Raw genomic sequence first — 23,515 nt, 5'->3', positions numbered from 1 at the left:
GCCCATTGGCAGTGACAGGTCCCTGGCTGGAGACGCTGGCTCCGTGTGGCACAGCAGATTCTCCAGGGGCCCTGGGTTGAGGCCTTTGGCCTCCCAGTAAGAGCTGCCCACCCACCCACCTTCAGCTTGAGCGGGTCTGTGTCTTTAGCCAGGTCCTGCTTCCTCATCTCCGCAATGGTCTTTGGCCCCTTCTTGTCAGACCTGGAGGAGAAGCCTTGATTGGGCAACAGATCTTCAAAGTCGTTCTCAGACACTTTTGGCTTTTGAGCTAGAAAAGAACAGAAACTTTTTTTTGTTTGAGACAGGGTCTCCACTCTGTCGCCTAGGCCAGAGTGCAATGGCACGCTCTTGGCTCTCTGCAGCCTTGGCCTCCCAAGGCCAAGGGAGGATCACTGAGTCCTCAAGTGATCCTTTTGTCTCAGCCTCCCAAATACCTGGGACCACAGGCACGCGCCACCACGCCCGGCTAATTTTCACAATTTTTGTAGAGAGGAGGTCTCACTGTTGCCCAGACTGGTCTTGAACTCCTGGGCTCAAGCGATCTGCCCGCCTCAGCCTCCCAAAGTGCTGGGATTACAGGCGTGAGCCACGAAGCCCAGCTAAGAACAGAAACTTTCTGCAGAGACACACAGGCCCAATTCCACCCGCTGCCCCCGGGGATAGGGCTACCACCCTAATGCCTCCACAGAAGAGAAGAGGGAAGACAAGACAGGGTTGCAAAGGCCATTTGTTAAAAACAGGTCAAGCGGGTGTCACTGGAACAAGAGGGACCCAGAGGCCTGACCCGGAGAGAGACCAGCAGACACACATCAGAAACTGCGTCCTTCTCTGAGTGGCTCGGCCATGCCTGTCCCAGGACTGGGCTCCGAGTTGAAGAAAACACAGGTTCTACCTTTAGCCAGTTCAGGGCAGTCTCTGCAAACTCCACAGCAACAGAGAGTGGGGGACTCACCAAAGCTGGGTGCGCGGACCCCCCGCTCCTCTCGTGCCCCGATCACACTGAAGTTCGCAGCATAGTTAGGCCTTGGCTGTGTGCAGGCTTTGAGGGGCGGCTTGGCCTGAGGGGGCCATGAGGCACCCTGGGCTGGCGGCCGACTTGTCTGCCAGGAGCCACTGCCTTTGGCTGTGGTGGCCGTTTTGGGAATAAAGCCACCAGGAGGGAATCCAGCTGGTGAGCCTGTGGAGACGGAGGTCAGAAACTCGGCATCTGGTTGTCCGTGCGGGGCAACCACCGTTTCTAGAACTCAGAACACCATGTTTATTGGAAAACACAGGTTTGCAGAACAGAACATTGATCACCCGAGGCCGTCCAGACAGAGGTGCCGGCTCCACCTACATGTGTGAAGGTCTCCAGGGACTGGCCGCACAGGCCAGGTACTGGGGCGACAGGAGCATTCTCGGTGGAGGGCAGACGCCAGGACAGGGCAGCTGTGGAGGCAGCACCCCCACCCCTATGAGCCAAGGCAGACCCGGGACTTGTCCACGGGGGCTGGGGGCCGTGTCCCCACATCTGTAGCGTCCTGGAGGGCCACTGCCTCTCGGAGAACATCAAATCAGGGCTGATCCTTTAATTTTTTTTTTTTTTTTGCAATGGAGTCTCGCTGTGTCGCCCAGGCTGGAGTGCAGTGGTGGGATCTTGGCTCACTGCAAGCTCCACCTCCCAGGTTCACACCATTCTCCCACCTCAGCCTCCTGATTAGCTGGGACTACGGGTGCCCGCCACCACCCCTGGCTAATTTTTTTTGTATTTTTAGTAGAGACGGGATTTCACCATGTTAGCCAGGACGGTCTCGATCTCCTGACCTTGTCATCTGCCTGCCTCGGCCTCCCAAAGTGCTGGGATTATAGGCATGAGCCACCATGCCTGGCCTGATCCTTTAACTTATTATTTTGGAATAATCAAAATAGCAGGAAGCTGTAAAAACCCTGAGCACCTGCGCCCAGCATCCCCCAGGGAGGGCGTCTCTCACAACCTCAGAGAAGCACTGAGCCCAGGCAGCCGCACCACCTAGAGGCCATCAGATGTGACCAGCTGGACTTGTGTTATGTGTGTGCAGGGCCACGCCACTGATTGCACACAGATTCAGCACCACAGCAATCACGACCTGGATGCTTCACTATGGTTCTGTCATCTTTTTGTTTTTTGGAGACAAGGTCTCACTACGGCTGGTCTCAAACTCCTAGGCTCAGAGACCCGCTGGCCTCACCTCCCCACAGGGCTGGGATGGTAGGTGTGAGCCGCCACGCCCGGGCTGTCTTCTTAGTTATGTTCTAGAATGGAACTGACAGCCACAGCCTCTAGCCTGGCACCTCTTCACTCAGGACAGGTCCCTCGGGTCCGGGGCATCCGCCACTCCCCCTCCTGCCGAGGGCCATCTGGTGGTGTGGGAACCACCTACTCAACCGTTCACCTGTAGGACACCCGGGCTGATTCCACTGTTTGGCTACAACCAACACATCTTTGAATGCCTGTTACGGACTTTTGCGTGAATGAGTTTCCATTTCTCTGGGATAAATGCCTATGTCCCACCGTAACTGAGTAGCTGTGTTTAGCTTAGGAGAAAAATGACCGCCTGTTCTACAGAGTGACCCTGCCGCTTCAGCGGCTCGTCCCCCGGCAACGCGAGAGACACGCGGCTCATCCCCCCGGCAATGCGAGAGACGCAGTCTGTCCTCCCCCGCGCGCCGTCCTCCCCCGCGCCCCATCCTCCTCTGTGCCGGCATTCGGTGATGCCGGGTGTCTCGGCCTCTGCTTCCCGCCCATTGGATGTTGATGTGCTGGAAGTGTCTGCATGTCTCTTGCCCATTTTTTTTTTTTTTTGAGACAGAGTCTTGCTCTGTCACCCAGGAGTGCAGTGGTGCAATCTTGGCTCACCGTAACCTCTGCCTCCTGGGTTCCAGAGACTCCTGCCTCAGCCTCCCGAGTAGCTAGGATTACAGGCATCGCCACCACGCCCGGCTAATTTTTGTATTTTTAGTAGAGACGGGGTTTCACCATGTTGGCCAGGCTGGTCTCGATCTCTTGACCTTGTGATCCGCCCACCTCGGCCTCCCAAAGTGCTGGGATTACAGGCGTGAGCCACTGTGCCTGGCCTTCTCTTGCCCATTTTCTAACTGGATTGCTTTTGGGTTTGTTTTTGACTGTATTTTTATATTCTGTACATGAGTCCTTCGTCAAATAGGCGGTTTGGAACTATCTTCTCCCAGTCCGTAGCTCAGATGCCCAGAGCTCTGAAGTTGTGTCCATCTGTCCTCTTATGGGTGTGATTCGGGTGGTGAGTCTACGAACGCTGCCCAGCCCCAGGCCACAAAGGTTTTCTCCTTTATAAAGGCCCTGCGGTTTTACGTTTCGATCTCTGGCTGATTCTGATGAGCTGCTCTGTACAATGTGGGCTAAGGGCTTGCCTACGGCTACCCAGCACCATCTGATGAATGGGTTTCTTGCCTCTGTCAAAGCTCCGCTGGTCTCTCTTGTGTGGCCTATTTCTGAGTCCTCTCTTCTCTCCACAGACGTGTCTCTCTGCCATCACCGCAATGTTGATTTCTGTGGCTTCAGACTAAGCCTCAAAGCCAGGAAGAATGACTTCTCCCATGTCATTTTTCCATTACAAAAATATTCCAGGCAAGGCCGGGCGCGGTGGCTCACGCCTGTCATCCCAGCACTGTGGGAGGCAGGGTGCAGCGGCTCACGCCTGTGATCCCAGCACTGTGGGAGGCTGGGTGCGGCGGCTCACGCCTGTGATCCCAGCACTGTGGGAGGCAGGGTGCAGCGGCTCACGCCTGTGATCCCAGCACTGTGGGAGGCTGGGTGCGGCGGCTCACGCCTGTGATCCCAGCACTGTGGGAGGCTGGGTGCAGTGGCTCACGCCTGTAATCCCAGCACTCTGGGAGGCCGAGGCGGGTGGATCACGAGGTCAGGAGATCGAAACCATCCTGGCTAACACGGTGAAACGCCATCTCTACTAAAAATACAAAAAAATTAACCAGGCGTGGCGGCGGGCGCCTGTGGTCCCAGCTACTCGGGAGGCTGAGGCAGGAGAATGGTGTGAACCCGGGAGGTGGAGCTTGTAGTGAGCCAAGATCGCCTCACTGCACTCCAGCCTGGGCGACAGAGCAAGACTCCATCTCAAAAAAAAAAAAAAAAAAAAAAAATCCAGGCATCTAGTCCATCTGTCTTTCAAATACACTGTACGATAAGCTCATTTGTATCTAGGAAAATCCCTGCTGAGGCATTGGCAGGAACCGTGTTAGGCTACAGATGTGCACAGGAGAAAGGACACCTTACTCGGGAGCCTCAGGCCGTGAGGGCAGCGTTCGTCCCTTCACTCACATCTCCTCTGGTCTTTTTTGCCACAGTTGGTTTTACAGTCCCACCCGATACAAGCCCTAGACATGTCGGTGGGTTGCCACCGAATGTTGTTTTTCTTTAAAAAAAAAAAAAAGGTGAAGTTATCAAATGGTTCTGTTTTGCTGTGTTGCCTTCTTTATCCTGTGACTTTACTGAACTCCTTGGTTCAAAGATCTCTGAATTCCGCTGAGAGTTCCTGCACAGACAATCATGTCATCTGCAGACAGGAGCAATTTTACTTTTCCCTTTGTAGTCGCGTGTCCGCTTTATTACTGCGCCAAATGGCAGCAGCTGTGACTTTCGACAAGTAGAAGTAGAGAAAAGACACTTTCCGCCTGATTCCTGATTTTGGAGTTAAAAATGATATTGGCAGCCCGGCGTGGTGTCCACACCATAATTCCAGCACTTTGGGAGGCTAGGGTGGAGCGAATCACTTGAGTCAGGACGAGACCAGCCCTGGCTAGCATGGAGTGAAACCCGTCTCACTAAAAAATACAAAATTAGCTGGGTGTGGTAGGCGTGTGCCTGTAATCTCAGCTGGGAGGCTGAGGTGGGAGGAATTGCTTACGGCATGAAACTGTAGAGGCGGAAGTTGCAGTGAGCAGTTCTTCACTCCAGCCAGGGCAACACGACAAGACTCTGTCTCAAAAAAGATGTTGGCTGCAGGTTTTCTTGTTTTGAGACCTGATCTTGCTCTGCTGTGGGCTGGAGTGCAGTGACCTCATCAAGCCAGTCCAGCCTTGACCTCAAGCAATCCCAGTGATCCTCCCGCCTCAGCTGGCTGAGTAGCTGGGACCACAGGTGCTCACCACCACACCTGGCTCATTCTTACAGGGGTTTCACTATATTGCCCAGGCTGACTTCAAACTCCCGGGTTGAGGAAATCCTCCCACATTGGCCTCCCAAAGCACTGGTTGGTGTGAGCACAGCCTGTGGCCTGGCTGTGGGTTTCTCTACATGCCTGTTACCAAGTTGATGACGTTCTGCTCATTACTGGTTCACTGACAGTGTTATCATAAAAAGGTGCTGAATTTTGTTAAAAGCCTTTTCTGCATTGTTGATGTGATCACATGACTCTTCAGTTGGTTAAAGGGTGGTAGTTGGTTGAATTGCAAAGTAGTAAAACATGTCACTTTTTTTTTTTTTTTTTTTTTTTTGAGGCCGAGGTCGCTGTCGCCAGGCTGGAGTGCAGTGGTCCCAGGCAACACGGCTCGGCAGGTTCCGCGCCAGTGCCGCCATCAGCCTCCTGAGTAGCTGGGACTACAGAGGCGCCACCACCTTGGCTAATTTTTGTATTTTTAGTAGAGGCGGGTTTACTGGTCGATCTCCTGACTGCTTGCGATCCAGCGCCTCGGCTCCAGTGCAGGATTACAGGCTTGAGGCCGCAGCCCGAGCCTTATCACTTTCAATGGCAAAACCACAATTACTTTTGCGGCAACCTAAATAGATTTTGTTAACCAATTCTGAAATGTCAGCCTTGTATTCCTGGAATAAATCCTACTTGATCTTGGTGTAGAATTCTCTTTATATACTGATAAAGTCTATTTGCTAAAGTTTGGTTGAGGATCTGTGTGTATATTCATGCGGAATATGGGCCCACTTGCCCTTTTCGGTACTGTTTCTGTCTGATTTTGGTTTCCGGGTGATAGCGTGAGCTTCGTAAAATCAATTAGAAAGAGCTCCCTCTCTCCTGCTTCCTGCAAGAGGGTGGAACTGGCGTTCTCTCAACATTCGGTGAAATTCTCCAATGGCCCAGGTGGGTCCGCAGGTTTCCTTTTTGGGAAGTTTTTAATTACGAATTTATTTTCTTTGTATTGACAGAATTTTTCAAAGGAGCTACTTGATACTGGGTAAGTTGTGGCAGTAACTGGTTTTGAGGAATTTGTCAATTTCACGTTAAGTTGTCAAGCATACTGCACAGCTGCGCCTGCACCCGTGACTCTGGTAGAGCCTGCGGGGTCTGTAGTGGTGCCTCCTGCACCGTCCCCTGTATCAATGACCTGGGTCACTCTTCCTGCCAGTCCCAGGAGAGGTCTGTGGGCTTCGGAACTGGCCGTCTCTGCGTTCCACTGCACTGCCCGTGGCTCCTCCTTCTTTCCTTCTGCTTGCTGTAGGCTTATTTTGCTCCCCTCCCCCCTCCAAACGTCTTGTGCGGAGAGCTCAGGTTACTACTGGGGCATTCCAGCTTTTCCACAGCAAGCACCCACGGCTGGGGGTGTCTCCGCACTGCCTGGTGGGGCCCTGGGCCTTCCCAGGCTGCACCTGCATCTTCTCTCAGCTCCACGCATCGTTTCCCTCGAGGCCTCCTCTCTGGCCCAGGTGTCATTTTAAAGTGTGCCGTTTTGTTCCCAAGTGTGAAGATTCTTCCGTTCTATTTTACTGTGGTCAGAGAGCACACTGCAGAATCCTAGTTCTCTGAGGACAGGGCCTGTGTGGAGGAGGCTCCCACGGTGCGTGGAAAGGTCCGTGCCTGCAGCTAGTGGGCCCTGGCTGGTGCCTCCGCCCTCTGCATCCTCGCAGCCTTTGGGACAGCTGTTCTGTCACGTGTGGGGACAGCAGTGCTGACGTCACCAGCTATGATTTGGGTTTGTCCATTTTTTCCTTCAGTTGTATCAGCTTTGCTTTGTTCAGAACTGCTGTCTTCCCAGAAGGCAGGATGGTCTCAGGCTGCCCACCAAGCCAGCAGTCAGAGGGTTGGGGCTGTGTCTAGGACACAGACAAGAGGGCTCCCTGGGAGTCCACTCCTTCTGCCCCAGTGCTGGCCACCCAGGGCAGTCAAGGCACACACAGGTCTCCTCCCGAGGGCGCAGCCCCCGTAACCCCACCGTGCTCTCAGACAACCCAAGACAGAGGCCACAAAGGGAAAGAATATACAAAACAACACCGACAGTAACACTCACAGACGTCCTCAAAAGTCACAATAAATCCCCAAAACCATCCCAAACATAAAAAGAACATTTAAAGATGAAAAAACTCTTAGGACTTCATGACAGAATAGAAGGCACTTCAGATGCAAGCTTGTGAGAGCAGAGGACTCGAGGCCAGCCCGGGAGGTGTGAGGACTCGAGGCCAGCCCAGGAGGGCCTGAGGACTTGAAGCCAGCCCGGCAGGTGTGAGGACTGGAGGCCAGCCCAGGAGGTGTGAGGACTCGAGGCCAGCCCGGGAGGTGTGAGGACTCGAGGCCAATCCAGGAGGTGTGAGGACTAGAAGCCAGCCTGGGAGGTGTGAGGACTCGAAGCCAGCCCGGCAGGTGTGAGGACTGGAGGCCAGTCCAGGAGGTGTGAGGACTCGAAGCCAGCCCGGGAGGTGTGAGGACTCGAGGCCAGCCCGGGAGGGCAGAGTGAGGACTCGAGGCCAGCCCGGGAGGGCAGAGTGAGGACTCGAGGCCGGCCTTAGAGATCTGACACCGACATCTGCTCAGAGGAATTTGAGGCACTCAGGGACGGACAGGAGAAATGAGGAAGAGATGGGAAATGCTCCTGGAGCTGAGCAGGTAAGGTGCCCAGCCTGAGGCTGGAGGGAGCCCCAGCACAGTCCGCCAGGCTCTGGCAGGAGCAGACGCCATTGCCCGGGGGCTGCATGCTGGAGAGTCCGGGGGTCACTGGCACCAATAAGCATCCTAAGGTGGAGCCACTTCCCGCCCAGGATTCCACCCGACAGCCAGGCGAGTGCATAGGAGGCCCCTTCAGATGATCGTCCCCCTGCCGCCGACGCTGCTTCTGAGAAGCCACAGGGACCCCAGGGAGACACATCCTGGAAATGAACCCAGAGACTCAGAGGCGTCAGGTCAACCCAAGGAGACTCGAAGCCACAGCGCCCGGGCAGGGCCTGAGGCAGACACGGGACCAGAGGCTCAGACCACAGTGCCCAGGCCAGGCCTGAGGCAGACATGGGACTGGAAAGGGTGGGCTGGGTTCTTGTGGCCAACGGCCAGCACGCTCTGAGCACAGCCTCAGGGACTGAGCAGAGCCTAGCCACACCCCACTTCCATGTGGAGACCCCACTTCCCAGATGGCCCCCACAGCCCTGAGGGCAGGATGGATCAGGCACCACAATGCGGGTGGGGGCTGGCAGCAGTGCCAGTGTCAGCAACACCTGGTTGTAGCCTGCCAGCTGGCAGTCGCCTAGAACAGGTGCAGACACGCTGTCCCCTTGGGGTCACTGTGCTCTGGGCTGGGGGTCTTGGTGAACAGAGGCAAAGACTTCACTTTGGGCAGCTCAGAGTCACACAGACAAGAATAAACCTCCTACAAGGAACAGCTTCCACACCCGCAATGTACCCTCCACGTTACCTTGGAGGCCGGAGCTGAGGTCGCCAAGGTCAGCAAATGGGTCCGGGTTCTGAGACTTGGTCCAGCTGGCCTGAGGGCCACAAGGGGCCGGCTGACCTCCAGGAGAGAAGAGGGGGCCTGGAAAAGGGGCACAGGGCGTTAGAACAAGCACCACCTGAAGCGAAACACGCCCTCCTGGGACCTCTGATCGTTCCTCCTTACGACGTGACAGCCTCACTCCTGCCTGAGAGCTGGTACCTGCACGGCCTGTGTGCAGGAGACCAGCCAGGACAGAGGCACATGTGGTGGACGCTGCCTCCACGCCCCACACTACTCCTCGGGGAAAACAGCTTCACAACGCACACCCAGAACCAAACCATGTTCATATCATTATGACTGTTATTCTGCAGTGCCACTTCTTGGAATCCATCTAAAATTAGGAATGTTCTTCATGATATTCTTTATAATAACAAAAGTTTGAGAATATCCTAAGTATAAAATCATAAAACACAGGCTGGGCAACATAGAAAGACCATCTCTACAAAAAATAAAAAAATCAACCAGGCACGGTGGCACATGCGTGTGGTCCCAGCTACCCGGGGGGCTGCGGTGGGCGGACCGCTTGAGCCCAGGGGTTGACGGCTGCAGGGAACCGAGTGATGCCACCGCACTCAGCCCCAGTGACAGATGAGACTCTGTCTCCAAAAAAAACAAAGAAACAAAAAAACAGCAGTTGTAGAGCTCCTCGATAGAGTGCCATGCAGTCACTAAAACCAGGCTCTTCATGTATAAACAGCCCTCGTGGATCTACTTGAGGAAAAAGATGAATTCCTGAGGCCAAAAATGAGCAAAGAACATGAAATGATTCTCAAAAGAAATACACATAACCAAAACCACGCAAACTAAGAGTCAACCTCATTCATAAGAAAGAAATCAAACTGGCGAGACATCTTCACAGTGATCATCCAACCAGGAGACAAACTGGAGACGGGAGCTGCCCCTGGGCAAAGACGTCTGGAAGCACACTCGAGCGGACAGGCACCCAGGCCCTGGTGCGCTGTGCACTGTGCCTCCCGGGGCTCTGTGGACAGTGTGTGTTCCACCCGCTGAGGGCCGTGGCAACTCCGCCCGGCAAGTCTATTGGCACCATTTTCCCCACACCATGCACACTCTGTCCCTGTGCCCCATTTTGGGAATTCTAATGATATTTCAAACTTCTTGATGATTGTATCTGCTTTGGTGATCTGTGTTCCATGAGCTGAGGATGCTGCTCTAATTGTTTTCGGGTGCCATGAACTGTGCCCATAGAAGACGGTGAGCTGAACTGACAGTGTGCTGTGGCTGCTCCACAGACCAGCTGCTCCCCCTCTCGCTCCTTCTCAAGCCTCCCTATTCCCCGAGACACAACCATACTGAACTTAGGCCAATTCAGAACCTACAATGGCCTATAAGCATTCAAGTGAACGCAAGAGTTGCAAGTGTCTCACTTGAAATCAAAAGCTAGGAACAACTGAGCTTAGTGAGGGAGGCACGTCAAAAGCAGAAGAAGGCTGGGCGCAGTGGCTCATGCCTGTGTCCTCAGCACGGTGGGAGGCTGAGGCAGGAGAGTGCTTGAGCCCAGGAGTTCAAGGCCAGTCTGGACAACACGGCAAGACCTTATCTCTACAAAAAATAAATTTAAAAAATTAGTTGGGCATCGTGGTAAGCGCCTGTAGTCCCAGCTATCCGGGAGGCTGAGGTGGGAAGATCCCTTGAGCCCAGGAGGTTGAGGCTGCAGTGAGCCATGATTGTGCCACTGCACTCCAGCCAGAGCAAGACCCTGTCTCTAAAAAAAAAAAAAAAAAAAAAGAAAGAAAGTCGAGATAAGCTAAAAGCTAGGCCTCTTGCACCAGCAAGCCAAGTTGTGAATGCAAAGGAAAAGTTCCTGAAGGAAATTACACCACTCCAGTGAACACACAAATGATAAGAAAACAAAACAGCCCCATTGCTGATACAGAGGAAGTTCGAGTGATCTGGAGAAAAGGTCAAACCAGCCACAACATCCCCCTAAGCCATAATCCAGAGCAAGGTCTCAACTCTTTCAATTCTACGAAGGCAGAAAGAGGTGAGGACGCTGCAGAAGAAGAGTGAAGCCAGCAGGGGCTGAGGCTGAAGGAAAGACGCCGTCTCTGCAACATACAAACGCAACGTGAGACAGCACGCGCTGACGGGGAAGCTGCATGCAGCAAGTCATCCGCTAAGATCCGCTGAGACCACTGAGGAAGGGGCTGCCAGACTCCACACAGACGAGACGGCCTACGTCACCCGCTAAGATCCGGCTGAGATCACTGATTGAAGGGGCTGCACCTGCCAGACTCTCCACGTAGATGAGACGGCCTCGTATGGGAAGAAGACGCCATCTGTGACTTTCATAGCTAGAGAAGTCAATGCCTGGCTTTAAGGCCTCACAGGACAGGCTGCCTCTCTTGTGAAGGTCTAATGCAGACGGCGGCTTTAAACGAATAGTGCTCATTCATTCAAAAAACCCAGTGCCCTTAAAAATGACTCTAAATTGACTTGGCTTGTGCTACAGAAACGACACAGCAAAGCCTGGATGGCAGCCATCTGTGTACAGCACGGTGTGTGGAATATTTTAAGTCCACTGTTGAGATCTACAGCTCAGAAAAAAGATTCCTTTCAAAATACGACTGTTTGCTGACAATCCCGACAACGCAGCTGGTCCCCTGAAAGCTCTGACAGAGGAGTAAGCGGACAGTCACGCTGCCTTCGTGCCTGCTAACACAACACCCGTTCTGCAGCCCTTGGACCAAGGAGTCGTGTCGACTTCCAAGTCTCACTATTTAAGAAACACATTTCTAAGGCTACAGCGGCCACAGATTCCTCTGATGGATCTGGGTAAAGTTCACTGACAACCTTCTGGAAAGGATTCACCATTCTAGATGCCATTAAGAACATTCACGATTCATGGGAGGGGGTTAAAACAGCAACATGAACAGGAGTTTGGGAGAAGCTGATCTCAACCCTCAAGGATGACTGTGAGGAGTTGAAGACTTCAGTGGAGGAAGTCACTGCAGATGTGGTGGAAACAGCAAGAGAACTAGAATTAGAAGTGGGGCCTGCAGATGGGACCGAATTACTGCAATCTCAGGATGAAAGCTGAACAGATGAGGGGTTGCTTCTTATGGATGAACAAAGAAAGCAGGTTGCTGAGATGGAATCTAGTCCTGGTGAAGATGCTGTGAACACTGAAATGAAACCAAGGGTTTAGAATATTCGTAAACTTATTGATACAGCCGTGGCAGCTTTGAGACGACGGGAAAAGCTCCATGTGGTTAAAACACTACCCAAGAGCACTGCACACCACAGGGAACCTTTTGTGAAAGGTAGAGACAATCGTACGTCAAACTTCATCGTCTTATTTTCAGAAACTGCCAGAGCCACCCCAGCCTTCAGGAATCAACGCGCTGAGCAGTCAGCAGCTGTCCACGCTGAGCAAGACCCCCACCAGCAAGATTAGGATCATGAGCATTTTTAGCAATGAAGTATTTCTAAATCAAGGTAACTACATTTATTTTTTAGACATAATGCTATTACACACTTAACAGACTACGGCCAGGCGCGGTGGCTCATGCCTGTAATCCCAGCACTTTGGGAGGCCAAGAGGGGTGGATTATAAGATCAAGACTTCAAGACCAGCCTGAGCAACATAGTGAAACCCTGTCTCTACTAAAAATACAAAAATTAGGCAGGCTTGTTGGCAGGCGCCTGTAATTCCAGCTACTCAGGAGGCTGAGGCAGGAGAATCGCTTGAACCCAGGAGGCGGAGGTTGCAGTGAGCTGAGATCATGCCACTGCACTCCAGCCTGGGCAACAGAGCAAGACTCCATCTCCGCAAAAATCAAAAGCAAACAAAAAACCAGACTACAGTATAATGTAAACAGAAGCGTTACCTGAGTGCAGTGGCTCATGCCTGTAATCCCAGCACCCTGAGAGGCTGAGGTGGGTGGATCGCCTAAGCCCGGGAGTTCTGGACCAGCCTGAGCAACGTGGCAAAACTTTTGTCTCTACAAAAAAAATCTACAACTTAGCTGGGCCTGGTGGCTCATGCTTGCAGCCAAGGTTACTGAGGAGGCTGGGGTGGGAGGATCGCTTGAGCCCAGGAGGTCAACGCTGAAGTGAGTGGAGATCGTGCCACTATGCTCCAGCCTGGGTGACAGAGCAAGACCCTGTCTCAAAAACAAAAACGAAAAAACAACAAAAAAAAAACCCACACACAAAAAGTCCGTAACTTTTATGTTTACTGGGAAAACAAAATCTGACTGGCTTTCCAGGGGTACTGGCTTTGTGGTCTGGAAGCAAACCCGCGACATCGCTGAGGCTGGCCCGAGACACAGCTGCAACATAAGCATCCGTGCTACCAGAGACGTCGCGGGAGGGCAGGCTCCAGGCTGACGGGAAGGACAGACGCTCACAAACACGGACTGCTGTACGTGACCCCGTTCCTGACAGGGCACGGGATGTTGGCCACAACACCGAAACAAGACCCGTGGGGTCAGCCTCACTCACAAACCCCTTCAGGAGGGAACAGCCACGGGGCACTACAGGCAGAAAAACCAGGTGGTCCACAGAGTGCGGGGCATGAGATCGCATCACAAATGCAGACGCCCTGCTGGTGGGAGAAGGCCGCCTCGGGGGCGCTGCTGATGCTCAGGACCCGCTGCAGCTCTGGGAGGCCGAGTCTGTGTCCCCACGTACCCCAGTCACACCGGGTGAGTGAGGCCACTGCAGCCGTACCACAGCCCTGGATGTGGAGCCGGCACCACTGAGCACGCCCCAGCCCTTCCGTCCTTCCCTGCGCAAAAGGCACTGTTACGGGTATGTGTGAAACAGAGACGGGCCACAGCAGCTGCATGTCCTGCATGCCCTGTCCTCGGTGGGTGGTGGTCATACCTTCCATGGCTGGCGTGGGGGCCACTGCCGACGCTGCCGTCTCGGTCCAGGCAGCCCATCCTCCCAGCAGGTCTGGGTTGCTGGACGAGGCCGTCATCTTGCTGGGCTCTCCTGGCAGATCCCCTGGGACGAAGGAACCGGAAGAGAGCACATTTGGTGTCTCAGCAGTAGGCAATGTGGCAGAGCGCCAGGCTGTGCTCAGGGCCCCAGGAGCCGGCACCTCTTGCACCCAGGCTGAGCTGAGGCTGGGCTGACGGCCTCCCTCTTCCTGATGGGCCCTGAGGAGTCACCACATCACACAGAACCGAGCGTGTGGATGCAGGGGCACCAGCAGGCAGAGCAGCTCGCAGGCGAGGCTGAGAACAGCATCTGCGCAGTGCCATCCAAAGGGTTTGCCAGGACCTCACTTTCTGTAGCCATCCCCACGGCCTGTGTTCCTGCCTCTCCTAAAACCCACCCAAGCCCGCAGTGGCTCCACCTGGCTGAGCTGCCTTCGGCAGACAGACGGCCCAGCAGGTCCTGTCTGCCCTGGCTCTGGCGGCACCCACCCCAGGCTGTAAGGCTGCGCTGCACACGTCCACCCACAAGCCATCCTGCAATGGTCACCATCATCACCCCAGAGCGCACTGTGGATCGCTGTGGATCACGCTGCTATCTCCTCAGGAGAGAGAGCCTGGGCTCCTTCCCGTAGGACTGCACTGGAGGGGCAGCCCAGCCCTGTCCCGGGGCCTGGCCCCGCAGGCCTCTGTCTAAACAAGCCATGCTCTGCCCCACACCCAGCCTCCTCCCCACGGACACAGTGTCCCAAGGCCCCCGCTGCACTTGGACCAGGCCAGCTTCCTGGATCCTGGACCCCCAACCGCCTCCCTCTGACCTCTTGGTCCCACACAAGCTCTGGGTGCAGGTGGCCTTCTCTGCCAACAGCTGCAAGCCCTGGGCCTGAGGAGGCCTCGAGAAACACCTGGTGCCAGGCACAGATGACCGAGGCACTGCAGGGACCCACAACCTGTTCTGGGTTTGCGGATGGTTTGGGGAGACAGAGCAGGGAGCAGTCCGTCCTGACCTCAGGGACATCCTGCAAGACCCTGGGACCACCAGGAAGGTCACCCGGAGGTCACACAGTCCAGCCCCACCACTGCCTGAGACCCGCAGCTCTGCTTCCGACTATAGGCTGCAGTCCTGAGGGAGGAGGCCGTGGGGAGCTGGCTGCCAGGCGAGAGGCGCTTACCCAGGTGCAGGAAGTCAGCGCTGCAGGACGGGGGCGGAGCACTGTGGGCAGACGGGAAGGATGGTGGGACTGCCGCAGAGTCCGAATTGAGAAATTCGCTGAAGAGATCAGGATTGGAGCAGGGCTGGGAGTCGCTGTCTGAAGACAGCAGGAGCGGGCCAAAGGGGTCAGCTGCGGGGACAGGCGGGCATGGGGAGGACTCAGCCTGGTTGCCTGAGGACAAAGCCCAGCTCTAGAGTCAGGCCCACCCAAGAGGCCACTCCAGCTGGGCAGCCCAGACCCCACGGCGGCCCTCTCAGGGACACTGAGGCAGTCGGCCCGGAGGCTCCCCGTGCCCCACGCCTCAGGAGGACCTTCCCATGGACGCGGCAACGCCACTGAGACGGAGGAGCTGGCAGTTCCCGGCCCATGAGCTCAGGCGGGCAGCGCAGAACCAGCCCCCTGCCCTGACCCTGAGGGTGCTCCTGGGGGAGGGCACGTTCCCTTCCTACGGCCGCCTTCGAGACATGCCCATGCAGTGAGAATGACTCAACCTCATCTCTCATCCACCGTGAAGCCCTTCGCCGTCGAACAGAAACACGTACCAGCAGCAGGGGGCCCTCCTCCTGGGGTGCTCTGCATGCTCAGGGGAGGGGCTGGGCTTGCCAGGAGCAGGCGGGCCTCGCCGAGCAGATCCTCCGGGGGCCCCTGGGAGGTGGCCTCCGGGGGCCCAAGGAGGCAGCAGAGCAGGTCAGTGTTGCTGGAGGGGGGCTGGAGGGCCTGCGGGGCTACAGCTGGCCCTGCGCCCACCTCGGAGTGCAGGCCCAGGAGGTCAACCCCGTCTTCCTGTGGCACAGGCTCCGGGAGCACAGCTGGCGTCCCCACCTCAAAAACCACATCCTGTTGCACCAGCCCTGCTGCCAGGCCGGGGTGCTCTGGATCGGCCCGGGGCTCCTGGCCCTCGCTGGAGACTGGGGAACCCCCTTCGTCCGACACCTCGCTCTCGTCTCTGTCCTCCATCAGGGCAGACTCGCTCTCCTTGGGAGAGGCATTTGCTGCACCAGTCTCTGCCTCCTTCTCTTCTGCGAAAAGGAAACAAAACCACAGGCTGGTGAGCCTACATGGCCAGCACCAGGGTCCTCACACGTGGCCCCTCAGTGCCTCCTTGGCCCAGGACCTTGGCGCGTGCTGCAGAAGTTTCTGGGGGGGTTTCCTGAGGCGTCTCCAGCGCACCCACCTCCAGCCTCTGCCTCAAGGCTCTGCCTGCAGCTCTCTCCACCCGGGCCTCTGTGGTGCCTAAGGCTGAGTCAAGTGGGGGCCACACGGCAGCACTGGAGGGGAGGAACACCAATCGAGGTGCTCTGGGAACAGGCGGCAGAAGGGACGACCTTGCTGGGACGGCCAAGGGTGCTGGGACAGGAAGTGGCAGGGGCATCCCTTGGGGTGTGTCTGGGGCAAGGTCCAGGGACGGCGCCCGGTGTTTTCCTGAAAAGCCTGGGGAGGGGCTGGGAGCCCACTGGGGGGTTTGGGCAGAGAGATGTGGGATCCCCGGGTGGGGACAGACTGTCCCTCTTCCCAAGCCCTTTCCTTGTACCCAGGGGCCCTGCCAGCATGGCCCGTGCTGCCCGTCTCCCCAGGCCCACAGACTGGGATGAAGAGCTAGGGTCGGTATTTCAGACTTTGTGGACACGTTCTGTTTTTATTCACCTTTAAAAAAACATGAAATCATTCTTAGCTCGTGAGCCATTAAAGAACAGGCTGACGTGCTGGGCGCACAGCCCACTGTGACGCAGCCCAGCTCTGCCCAAGGCCTGTCTCCCAAGACGCTTGCCCTGCCCCAGGGGCACTTTCAGACCAGGGGCCTGCCCTCTGCAAGAGGCCGGGTCCAGGGACGCTGCCTACCCTGCCAATCCAGTGTGTGCAGAAAGCGGCTGGCGTCCGCGCTGCTACTTGGCGGTGAGTCGGAGTCCGTGGGCTCGGCTTCCGGGGAACCTGCCCCAGCATCATACTGAGCCGTGGAGCCGGGCTGCCGGGGGAGCTCCGGCTTCCCTGCCAGGAGAGGGAGGGCGTCAGGGCACCGGCACTGGCCAGCAGCCTCAGGGCAGCACTGACCCCAGAGCTGGGAAGTGCAGCCAGTCGGGCGCCAGCACAGTGGCAGGCCAGGCTGTCGGTAAAGCAGGCCAGTGACATGACGGGGAGGGGATCTCTGTGAACAGATGCCTGCTATCCACTTGGATGCCGCTCTGGGCCATGGGTGTGCACTGGGGCACAACACACACACATATGAACATGCACAAGGAACACACCACTGAGGCATCAAATGCCACACAGACGCAAGGTACACATGAAGCACCTGGTCTGCAGTGCGTATTCTTTTTATACCCACACAGATGCATGATATACACGAATGCACACAGCCACAGATGCACAGTACACATGAATGCACACACAGCACACACATAGATGCACGGTACACACAAATGTACACACATAGATGCACGGTACACATGAGTGCACACACAACACACACAGATGCACGATTTGTCGGATGCCTGGCCTGCATGGATGCCGGTTACTTACGGATGCTGGATCGCGGTTACTGCATGGATGCTGGCCACCTGGATCACGATTGCCGTGGATGCGGCACCATGGATCTTGGTGAAACCTGGATGCACATGTTTACGGTTACTGCATGGATCGCCTGCAACACCTGCCTGGTCTGGAGTACATGGTTTGTCCTGGGGCATGATACCTGGACAACATATCTGGATCTTTACGGTCTGTATGGATGCCCACCTGCAACCTGGATCACCGTTACCTGGATCTTTTACCACAACTTCGCCTGGATGCGCAGTGCCTGGTCATGCCAATACCTGGATCACGATTTTACATGGATGCACCCACAACCACCACCTGGTCTGGGGTACATAAATGCCTGCTTACCTGGATACATGGTGCACTGTGGATGCACCTTACCTGGTCTGGTGCCATGGACCACCCTGGATCATGGTTACTGCCTGGATGCACAGCCTGCCTGGATCACGTGGTTGCCGCACGGATGCGCTGCCAGCACACCTGGATGCGTAGTTGCCATGGATGCCACAGCCTGGTCACGGTGCTGCACGAGATGCCTGGTCTGATTGCACCACATGGATCGCCACACAGCATGGTCTGGAGTATGGATGCACCCCGCCAGCTGGGGCATGGTGCCGGATACCTACAGCCACCTGGATCTTTACAGTCGCATGGATGCCACACAGCCTGCACCTATGGTCTGGAATACATGAATGCCTGGCTATGGGGCATGGTGCCTGCAGGATACCACCCAGCACCTGCCACCTGGATCACCGCGGGTGCCACATGGTCTTGCCCCACCATACCTGCACATGGGTCACCGGTAAACCGTCACCATGGTCTGCAGGGTACCATGGATGCACACAACCTGCCTGGATGCGGGTGTCATGGATGCCGCGTAAACACCTGGATGCTGGTGCGGATACTTACCTGGATCATGGTGCCTGCGGATGCGCGCAACCTGCCTGGATCTTTCTGGTGCCTGAGGTGCGCAGCACTGCACCTGGATCGCGGCACCATGGATGCTGTCCTGGCCACCTGGTCTGGATTGCTATGGATGCCTGGCTTTACCTGCATGCCGCCGGTTACAAACGGATGCACCACGGATGCACGATTACGCCGCGGATGCGCACGCAGTGCTGCGGTTACGCCGGATGCTGCAACACCTGCATGCCGCGGTGCTGGTACCACCATGGCCTGGATGCCGCGATTTTTACCGGTCTGCCCAGCACCTGGATGCTGCGGTGCCGCCGGATACACAGACCACACACACAGATGCATGGCACACATAGCACACACAGATCCATGGTACACACGAATGCATGGTGCACATGAATGCACACACAGCACACACACAGATGCAGGGTACACACGAATGCACACACAGCACACACACAGATGCATGGTACACATGAATGCACACACAGCACACAGAGATGCATGGTACACACGAATGCACACACAGCACACACAGGCACAGTACGCTCATGTGCACACAGCACACACACAGATGCACAGTAAACTCGTGCACACATACACGACACACACGGGCACACGCCACCCACGGACACATACACAGCACGCACACGCCACACATGCAGCCTCTTTCAGGGATGCTGAAGATGCTCAGAAAGAAAATGCAAACACTGCAAACCAAGAGCCCAGGACAAGCGTGGCATGGGCAGTGGGCGGCCCTGGGCCCACCTGCCAGCGCTTCCTGGGCTGCCTTTTCGAAGCTGCTCGGAAGTGAGAAGAGCAACAGGAGCGAGGGCTCTGCCGTGTTGTCCATGTGCTGCTGAGCAGGCCCGAGGGTCACAGTGGGAGTGGATGTGTGTCCCACACACGTGACAAAAATCTGACCCAGACACACGCCCGGGACAAAACCCCGCTTCGCCCCAGCAGCTCGGGCTTTCCTCCCTCTGCCTCCGTCCCTGCCCAAGGGCCTCCAAAATTGCAGCCTGCGAGTCCTCCTTTTCTGGTGTAGCTGGTGGTGGTCCCAGCATCCAAGACAGAGTTTCCAAAACGTCCTGCAGCCCAAGCTGCTCAGGGCCTGGATGCAGCAGCGGGCGCGGTGGCCCAGCCCTGCCAGAGCTCAGCCGAAGAGGTCTCCCTCCACAGAGACACTCACCAGAACAGGATTCCCTCAATTCACCTGCGGGATCTTACCAAACTTAGACAGAATGTCTTGCTGCTCCTCCCGGCTGGAAAACAGGATTTTGGGGTTCAGCCCCCTCATGCTCGAGTTCTCCCACGGTGGAGCTTCCCGGCTCAGCCTGTCCCTGGACTCCACCTCCACTTCTAGGTTCACTTGAAATAAGTCCGGGTATTTCTCTTGAATGTCACAGGCGTCCAGGTCATACCTGCGGTGTTACGAGTAGACGCCACTTAGGAAGGCCCCCCAAGTAGTCTGTAAGTCCCTCGGACATTCACTAAAGAAACGTGCACGGAAACAGACTGCAGCTGCAGGCAGTGGTGCGAGAACAAAAGGGCAGCCAGTCACCCCCGCCTGCCAAAGCTGGAGCCATGTGAGCGGACCCAGCGCTGTCCCAGGAACCCACAGGGCACCAGCACCCCCGGTCAGGGCCCAGAAGAGCACCTTTTCACTTGCTCTTTGGACGTCACAGTGGGGATGCCCGCGACTGTGTTCCTGGCAGAGGGGCACTGGGCGGGGCCACCACGTTTCCCGCAAGTCCGGGGAGGCCGCGTGCTCAGAGCAGACGGGACAACATCCCACAGCAGGCGACTCCGGCACACAGGCAGGCAGCTCTGAGATGGGACCCCAGGGTTCCAGGGCAGGTGCTGGCCCTCACTCCCCAGCACACACAGACTGCGGCCACCTGGCAGCTCAGAGCACACACTCCGGGATACTAATTGTGTTTTCCATAAAAATGATGACATCCACCCTGACAAAAACCCACAACTGTCAACAGATGCCCATAAGACCAAGACCTCTAGAATCCGGCTGCCAGGGAATTAGGAACATGATTCCAGCGGAAACAAAGCCGTGTCCACCGTGGGGCTGGGGAGGCAGCACTGGCTGGGCTGTGGGGAGCAGGGGCAGGGGTCAGCGGGGCCCACCTTGGGGTGTTGGCCGCACGGGGAGACAGGTGTGACCTGACACTGTGACCACTTCCTGGCCCCTCAGGAATTCCCTAAGGAATTCCAGGCTATTTCACGCATTTCCTATGATCGTCTCTGATCCCACTGCCATAAACTGCACTGATAAGTCCGGGATCTCCAGCAGGCAGCAGGCTTTCCATGCCTGTCCTATTTTATGCCACCTAAAATCTCTACATGTTGAATTTCATACATCTAAAAAAATAAAGCAGAAACACAAGAGAGTGGTGGCCAGTTCCTGGGAAACCCAGGGTGCCAGTGTCTGCAGGGCCAGGAACACCCAGAGCAGAGTGGGACACGCCGAGGGAGCAGGGAGACGGGCCCGGCAGCCTGTGTGGGTCAGAGCCACGGCTGGTTTCAACTGTCACTTCTCTGAGCTCCACACATGCCTGGGATGTGTGACGGCCTCTAGTTTATCCCTTCCTGCTCACCCCCTAAAACATCCTCTTGCTGCACGAGGGGAGAGCACCCCGTGCCTGCCCTGACGGGTGGCCAACCTCACGCGGAGCAGCGCCCCCTGGATGCCCTCTCAGGGCTCTGGGCGGAGGTGGCCACGGCCGAAGCCAGGACTGACGTGCACTCCAGCTGGAGCCAATATGAGCTTCCCTCTGCGCCCGAGCCTCTTAGGTGCCGCTATCCGTTGTCGGGGGCAGCAGCGACTGCAAAGCAGTGGCACAGCTGGCGTGGAGATGTGAAGGCGGCAACGTCTGCAGAGCAGCCAGCAGGCACCAGCAGAGAATCCGACGGCCACCGCAGCGGAGGCTCAGACCGGCCACCACCGAGGCTGGAGGGGCACAGCGGGAGGGGCACGGAGGGATGATGTGCGCAGGGAGCCAGGTCGGCCAGGCAGGCTCAGGTCCTGGGGCAGACCAAACTTGGGCAGCCCCAGAGGGAGCGCCACTCATGCCCAGCCTCCCTGCCCCAGCTGCCCCTTGAGACACCCCTGGGCACTGGGTCTGCAGGCCCGGCTCTCACCCAGCCTGGCGCTGAGGACACAATGAGGTCTGTGAGCAGGGTTAGCCGCTCCCAAGAGCCCTGGACTGCAGAGGACACGGCCCGCAGGCTCCCACCAGACCAGCTCCAACAGGGCAGAAGGGGCTCCCGACAGGCTTGGCTGTTACACTTGTGCCACGGCTGCAATCCTGTGTCCCTCTCCCCCAGGCACTGTGCAGGCCCGCGGCCAGGGAACACGCCTCTCCCCCAGGCACAGCGCAGGCTCGACGTGCAGAGCCCACGCACGTTCCACGTGCTCCTCTCCTGCTGCCCCGTGTCTAACTTCATTCAGCCATCTCATGAAATCTACTTGCTCATTCTGATGGTATACAGGTTCCTTAGGTTTCTTGCTGAAAGCAATCATGCTACCTGTGAAAAGCAACAGCTGGAACTTCCATTTCTTCTGCCCTTTCTTTTTCTTGCCTTACTGCACTGGCTAAGACCGACCATAAAATCCTGGATAGTGAGAGTGAAACCCCTGCTCTGTCTGCAAACTCAGGAGGGAAATGTCCAAATACATCATGATTAGCTGTGGTGCTTCAGGATTCTGTGGCTGCTCTTTATCAGCCTAAGAAAGGTTCCTTCTGCTCCTCTTTGCGGGGCATTGTGATGAGAAAGGAGTGCTCATTCTTATCATGCTTTATCTACGAAAACTTCGCCTGGTTTTCGCCTTTGCTCGGCTAACGTGGTGAAGTATGGTGGCTGACCAATTTTCAAATGTTAAAACCACTTCACATTCCTGAAATAAACCAGATGTCAAGACATGTCATCCTTGTTACATAACACTGGGTTCTTTCAGCTAATATTTTGTTTAGAATTTTTCTATCTATATTCATGAGATCTGGCTTGCAATTTTCCTTTCCTACGAGGTTCTTTTGTATGTGCACGAAATCATGGCTCACCACAGCTTAGGCATCCCAGGCTTAAACGATTCTCCCACCTCAGCCTCCTGACTAGCTGGCACCACAGGCATGTGCCACCACATCCGGCTGATTTAAAAAAATTTTTTTTCGTAGAGACAGAGTCTCACTACGTTAACTAGGCTGGTCTCGAACTTCTGGCTCGAGCAATCCTCCCATCTCAGCCTCCCAAAGTGCTGGGATTACAGGCGTGAGCCGCAGTGCCCGGCCTGTAGGAAGGTTTTAAACTACAGAATATATTTCTTTAACAGACATTACAACGCCGTATTTCTTCGTAGGTGTATTTTGAGAGGCGTTTTTCAGATAATTTGCCCATTCCACTGAGAATGGCGTTCCTCCCAGCACCACACATGCCATCTGAATGTCTACGGGACCTGTCTCCTTTGGTTTCCCACCCTGGGAGCCCGTGTTTCCGTGTTCCGTCTCCCTTTCTTGACCAGACTTGTTAAGCAATCAATATTTTCAGATAATCAAAAGAAACACCTTTTGGCTTTACTGACTTTTCCTATAGTGTGCTTGCTTTTTTTTTTGAAATGGAGTTTCACTTGTTGCTCAGGCTAGAGTGCGATGACGTGATCTCTGCTCACTCTAACCTCCGCCTCCCGGGTTCAAGTGATTCTCCTGCCTCAGCCGCCCAAGTAGCTGGGACTACAGGCATCTGCCACCATACCCATTTAATTTTTGTATTTTTAGTAGAGATGGAGTATCACCACGTTGGCCATGCTGGTCTTGAACTCCTGACCTCAGGTGATCCACCTACCTCGGGGTCCCAAAGTGGTGGGATTACAGGCATGAGCCACCGTGCCTGGACAGTATGCTTGTTTTTAACTGAATTGTTTCTACCCTTGATTATTTTTTTTCCACCTACTTTTTTGAGTTTAATTTGCTGTTCTGATAACTCCCTGAGTTAGAGATAACTCCCTGAGACACGAGTTTAGGTCACCGACTTCCAACATTTCTTTCTTTTTCCCCCCGAGACAGGGTTTTGCTCACAGCTCACTGCACCCTTGCAGCCTTGATCTCCCAGGCTCAAGCAATGCTCCCGCCTCCCAAAGCGCTGGAATTGCCGCTGTGAGCCGCTGTGCCCAGCCAATCTTTCTTCCTTTAAATGTATGAGTTTAAAGTTACAAATTTC

The 23,515-nt window shown here is 55.7% G+C and overlaps 1 protein-coding gene across 5 annotated transcripts in view; it reads right to left on the bottom strand.

Annotated features, from left to right (window-relative positions):
• The window catches only part of GAK (cyclin G associated kinase), an 81,867-nt gene that overhangs the window by 1,484 nt on the left and 56,868 nt on the right, over positions 1–23,515 (bottom strand). For 3 of the 5 annotated variants that reach the window (XM_031664806.1, XM_031664810.1, XM_031664808.1), the window contains 8 exons: positions 19,517–19,710; positions 16,679–16,825; positions 15,382–15,858; positions 14,798–14,968; positions 13,570–13,692; positions 8,641–8,757; positions 953–1,177; positions 120–268 (listed from right to left, as the gene is read on the bottom strand). In XM_031664806.1, coding sequence (XP_031520666.1) covers positions 120–268; positions 953–1,177; positions 8,641–8,757; positions 13,570–13,692; positions 14,798–14,968; positions 15,382–15,858; positions 16,679–16,825; positions 19,517–19,710 — 1,603 coding nt within the window. The remainder of the gene's footprint in view (positions 1–119; positions 269–952; positions 1,178–8,640; positions 8,758–13,569; positions 13,693–14,797; positions 14,969–15,381; positions 15,859–16,678; positions 16,826–19,516; positions 19,711–23,515) is intronic. The other 2 variants (XM_031664809.1, XM_031664807.1) reach the window with 2 other exon arrangements.

The sequence above is a fragment of the Papio anubis genome, chromosome 3 (assembly GCF_008728515.1).
Source record: "Papio anubis isolate 15944 chromosome 3, Panubis1.0, whole genome shotgun sequence".
NCBI lineage: Eukaryota > Metazoa > Chordata > Mammalia > Primates > Cercopithecidae > Papio > Papio anubis.
This window is presented reverse-complemented; position numbering and strand designations above follow the sequence as displayed.